Here is a 6,133-nt window from a genome sequence, read left to right as displayed (position 1 = left end):
ATTTCTGTCGATGTTTACAACCACGAGGTGGTCAAGTTACATCGCCCTATTTTTTTTTCAATATTATATATTAAGCAATATCTTACCGCTCTACATCACTTTCTTAGTTAAATTATTTATTTCTGAAAATTAAAACTATTTGCCTACCAGATTTTAATACATATAATAATTCGATACTATTAAAATTTAAAACAGTTTTTGTTTGCATTTGTAAATTTTCAGTAGCTAGAAACTCATATAACGAATATTACCTAATTACCTATACTTAGATAATAAGAGCTTTTACAAAAAGCTGATTAGTTTTCTGTTTTAAAACTAAAGAATATCTATCCTTCCAGGACATTACTAATTTGATGTAGAATGTTTTACACACAATAATCATTTCTTAGAAGCAATTCCAATTCCACTTTCTAGGACAAACAAGCGTGTGACTCACAAGAGAAACATTTCATACCAAATATAAAAAGGATACAACCTTTGTTTTACAAAATATATCTGGAGGGCTTTTATCTAAGAGATTACACGTAACAATAAGTTGAGCATATTTATTTGAATTCGTTCACAACGGTAACATCAATTATTAAGTGATTTGGTGTGAGTCAATTTTGCCGGTCTTTGACTTGTTTTCTTTTTAAATAGAAACGACATGGAAATATTGTGTTAATTGGTACACTTTTACAACGTGATTTAGCAAGCGTAACTAAATGACTTAAAATATGTAACTAGACTTTTCTGAGAAAAGGATGACGTACATGTTCTTAGGACTTAGTTCTAGACATTTTTTTACTATCCCAAAAGCTAAAGATACCTTTAATATTACGTTGTTTCTATCCTATTTATTGCTTCTTACATTGTTATTGATAACTCTATCTTGTACAATATCTTTAAAGAGACAATAATGCGAAAAATTCTTATCTGATCGCTACATAAACTAGGTTCTAAAGAACAATAATAACTAAATTACATGGAATTTGTTGCCAAGCTTATTCTTTCATCCAAAAGCCTGAAAAACAGGACATTAATCACAAACTTAAAACATTAAACGCTATCATTGTACAAATAAAAATTCGAACAAAATTCCTAAGCCATTGTAAGTAAAATACAATAAAGGCACGGTTTTGTTTGATAAGAATGATTCCCATTTAGACTTATTTGGCGGTAAAAAGAAAGAATTTTACTTCAAAGTTTTCATTTTTCGCTTATTAAATAGCACGGCTGGTACTAGGGTAGCACGATGTTCAATATTTTTAGGATAATAATTGTTTCATCCAAATAAATAATAATATTATAAATGCGAAAGTTTGTGAGGATGATGATTAATGATGATTGTTTACTCTTTCACGCAAATACTACTGAACCGATTACAAAGAAATTTGTATGTAGGTAGCTGAAGACCCAGAATAAGACATAAGCTACTTTTTATCCCGGAAATCAAACAGGAACGGGAACTATGCGGGCTTTTCTTTGAAAACGCGGGCGAAGCCGCGTGTGGAAAACTTGTATGTCATAAATATATTTTTTCTTTGATATTTTATTGATTAGTCCTCTGTTTTAATATATTTATCACATTATGACTTTCTTTGTAGTAAGTTATTATACAAATATAAATATACACACGTGCTTTCGCATTTTAAAGACTTGTTTTTTTTTTTATTTTTATTTATTTTATTTGTATGTTCAAGAAATGATAGAGTTTAAATTGTTTGATAATATGTTTTCTCAAATAAATTTTATCACATTTACTATAAAGATCTGTACCCACTCTGGATATAAAGTACAATACTTGCGAAATACGATATATTTATAAACTCTACATAATATGAAACTTGTGGTTATCCTACATACGATATTGGGTTTATCAGCAGTGCAGAATTTCATATAGAACCAAAAAAATGGTTAGCCGACGAAATAAGCCCGCTTGTAAAGTTTACAAAATCACATATTCAAGAATATTGAAAGTTAGACAATAGCTGTAGGATGCTGCTTTTTTGTGATTAAAACTTCTATAGTTGTCTATTTTTATTCGTGTTCAAAGTCTACTTACTATCCTACTTAATATTATTTAAAGTTTGTGAGGATGGATGTGTATGTGTATGTTTGTTGCTCTTTCACGGAAATACTACTGAATCGATTACAATGAAATTTAGCACACATGTATAATGTAGAGGGTAACTTGAGTTAACACATAGGGTTTTTCTTTGAAAACGAGTGCGAAGCCGCGGGCGGAAAGCTAGTATGATATAATATTGTTATATAAAAATTTGTTAAAGGTTAGAGGTAGGAAGTAATGTCGTTTTACAGTGACTTACAGGTATATTAAGAAGAGCTGGAACGTCAACACATTTAACACATTGCACATGTTAGGCCGGGAGATACTGACACAAAATTTCGGGTCATTTGTAACAGGATGGCGGTCTAGAGGGGTCTTAGTACGCAATGACAAAAATAAAAATGATGGTCAGAACGCTGGTACCGGCGGACTAGTCGCGTGGGCGTTAGTCACACTCGTCGGATAAATAGCGAAAGTCCAACGATTTGTAACACAAAAATTTTAGAATTTACCGATAGCCCTTAAAAAAGATGTAGGCGGTAGTGTCATGCCATACAGTTACGATGTGACTTACAGTCCGCCATACCGACGTGAATGCGTTGATTTAAAAAAAACAATTCAACCATTTGTACCGGGCTCACTTTTGCACAGGTAACCATCGTCGTGCAGCCATTTACTAAAATCGCCATGCCATACTTTTCGGACGATTCCAAATGGTCGCCATACCGCGGAAAATCTGCAAATTTTTGAATTTTTTTTTTCTCGCCACCCACGCGACTAGTCCGCCGGTACCAGCGTTCTGAGTTGTGACCATCATTTTTCTTTTAGTCATTGCGTAATAAGACCTCTGTAGAACCGCCATTCTGTTACAAATGACCCGAAATTTTGTGTCAGTATCTCCCGGCCTATGTATGTGTCATATTTTGCAATTGTTTATAAATACAGGGTGATGTAATTGGTGTAGTACGAATATCTAAAAATCTATGAAGAATTTTGTGATACAGTAAATGGAAGAATTATAGACTATTTTACAGTATTTAATAAAATCATTTCATTTTTTGTTCATTTTCATTAGAAATGTCAATTTTACTCACCAAGGTGGAAATTTGGATGATAAGGATCTTGTTAGAAAAATATAAATTTTGACTAAAATCGGCATTTTTTTTTTCAAAAATCAAATTATTAAATTATTAAAAATCAAATTATTAATAATCAGAGTTATCACATTATTAAAAAAAATAAGCCAAACTATACACAATTTTTACCTACTTGATGCAATCCTCAAAGATCATGGACATAGTGTATTGCGCCTTCCACAATACCATCCAGAACTCAACCCAATAGAGTTACTATGGGGCATAATTAAAGGGAAAGTAGTATCACAAAATGTGAACTTTAACTTGAAAACTGTGGAAGAATTATTTAGAAAGGAAGCAAATGCTATTAGTCTGGATATGTTTAGTGACGTTTGGAGAAAGACGCGAGAACATGAGGAAAAATATATTCAATTAGAACCAAAAGTAGATAATTACACTGACTCATCTATACAAATATTATAAAGAGGAAAGGTTTGATTTTTTGTTTGTTTGTTTGTATGAATTGAATAGGCTCCGAAACTACTTGGCGGATTTGAAAAATTCTTTCACTGTTGGAAAGCTACATCATTTCTGAGTGACATAGGCTAGGTTTTATCCCGGAAATCCCACGGGAACGGGAACTATGCGGGTTTTTTTTTGAAAACGCGGGCGAAGCCGCAGGCGGAATGCTAGTTTATAATAACATTAAGAAATTCCGACAACGAAACATCGAGTTCTTCGAGCGATGAAAGTTACAGTGAAGTAGAAGATTACGATTATGATTAAATAGATTCTTCTTCTTCTCTATAGATACTGCTTTCTGAATTGGTGGTAAATGTTAAAACTGTTAAACTGTTATGACGATTCAAAAGTGCTTCTAGAAGAAGTCTAATTGTATAAATGTTTGAGTTTGAGTTTAAAACCAATAGTGTGAAAATTATACAATAAACATGTAACACATATTTGTTAGCGCGTATTGGTAGGTATTACGTACTTACTACAAATATAATATTTCTTAGATATCTTTACTCGACCAAAGTCAGGAATTTAATTATTATTTGATAATTGAATGATTATTAATACTTTTATCCAATTGATTATTATTAGAATAAATAATTAACTTCATCAATTGATTTACTTTTAAATTATAATTTTACAGGTAAATTATGAGAGCTTTCATAAGTAATTATATTTGCATATATATATCTACAACGCACCCATTTTACAATTCAAGTCTAAAATGAAACTAGAGTCGCATTTATTTTTGAACATACTGTAAGTGAAATTGCATAAGTGTGAGTACTGTGAACATGCCAGCTTTCCCTAATTGACCGATAAGTAACATTCGAAGGATATATTTTAACATTTTTAATTAGGTAGTTATTATGTGATTTGTAGGAATTAACGTAAACTATATTGTTTATAATTAGGTAATGATAAAATCTCTACATTGTTCATTTCTATGTAATACATAGTTCATTTCACCGTACTGAAGTAAGCTGCAAGGGTAGATAGAAATACGATTCTGAATATGAAAGAAAAGGGCGAACTAATAATCTAACTTCAGAGTGGTAAGTTTGTTTAATAAATATAGCACGAGATTAGAAAATTATAAAAAGGAAAAATATACAAGAGTTTTATCAATATTGTGGATTTTAAACGTAAACCAAATTGTTTAGGAAATCATAAATAGCACCATTTGATAAAGCTATGAAGCTGAATAATGTTCTATGAGTGGATTATTTACGTATTATTAGTTTTATTAGAATTTAATTTTGATCGGAATAGGGTTGGTAATAAGTATTATTATAAAATTTAATTATTAATCTTCTATAAAATTTTCTTCAAATACGATCTATAGACGAATCATATAAATACATAATACATTACTTATCCCTAAATTTTTGTATTATAAATACATAATACAAAAATTTACGGAAAACAGATTTTTCCGGATTTTCTTTTATGATAAGTTTTTATAGTTATGTTTCCATATTGATTTTATTTATTTTCATTTAGGTAGAAGCAAGACATGCAGTTGTGCCTCTGGACTTTAGCAGCAGAGAAGGTTTACAATTCAAGGTAAGATTATAATACAATATTGAATTTACCACAAACGTTACTTTTGAACGATTTAATTTAAAGTTGATACATAATTACAAACCTTTTCACTGTACAGGTTTAACAATTTTAAGGGTGCGTAGCTCAACTGATTATAGTAATAAACCTACCGATTTAATTTGATTTGTTTAATTTTAGACATTTAAAATAATTTGGTTGTTTATCAGACAAAATGAATATATAAAATTTATGAATCTGAGACAAACATAAACTTCATAAAATAATATGACAACCGTTTTCTAACTAAAAATTTTTTCACTTTTTAATTTCCACACCACACAAAATAATAATTTTCCTGATTTCTCCAATCTTCAATTAACCATGAACCTACGAAATACTAACATTTGTCTAACTAAATATTAATATTTTTTTATCTGTTTCAGTATGTATCGACGATACAACCCGACTATTATGAAAATAATAGAGCAGAATATTCCTACAGAGAGCCCAAGAGAAAGAAATTAAAACACAAAAAGAAAAAGATAAATAACAATGATGTCCAAGCTCATAAGAAGGCTAAACCAAAAAGAAAATATGGCAAACGATTCGTGAAAACCTCTCTAAGAGGAAAGGATTCTAATTTATCAGAGTCGAAAGAACTGGAGAAGGGAAAACCTGTTGATATTATTGTTCATATTAAAATGAATGATTAAAATTTAAAATAACTTGTTTTATTTTTGAACCTAAGTATTCGCTCTATCCCCGACGGTAAAAGAGAGTTATGTGATATATTTTGTAGGTTATTTTGGAGCTTTAAGGTATTTAACTAAGGTAACCAAGGTATTTTTCAAAAGGCTGTCAGGCAACTAATTATTTGCATCAAACACAAGGAGAGGGATATGAATATCGAAGATATTTTTTTTATAATTAAAATAATATTATATAA

At 30.2% G+C, this 6,133-nt stretch overlaps 2 protein-coding genes across 2 annotated transcripts in view; both read left to right on the top strand.

Annotated features, from left to right (window-relative positions):
- Positions 1 to 6,133, top strand: part of LOC149477918 (uncharacterized) — a 600,334-nt gene that overhangs the window by 95,838 nt on the left and 498,363 nt on the right. The gene's annotated exons all lie outside the window — the stretch shown is intronic.
- LOC149477943 (uncharacterized) lies at positions 4,850 to 5,900 on the top strand. Its single transcript, XM_089709697.1, has 3 exons — positions 4,850 to 4,915; positions 5,146 to 5,208; positions 5,631 to 5,900. The coding sequence occupies exons 1-3, from the start codon at positions 4,850 to 4,852 to the stop codon at positions 5,898 to 5,900; spliced, it is 399 nt and encodes a 132-aa protein (XP_089565823.1).

Source organism: Colias philodice, chromosome 23 (assembly GCF_061535455.1).
Source record: "Colias philodice isolate Cphi_HAF_F1 chromosome 23, ilColPhil1 Martin Lab GWU primary, whole genome shotgun sequence".
NCBI classification, from domain to species: Eukaryota; Metazoa; Arthropoda; class Insecta; order Lepidoptera; family Pieridae; genus Colias; species Colias philodice.
Note: the sequence above shows the minus strand (reverse complement) of the source record. Positions and strands in the feature narration are given on the sequence as shown.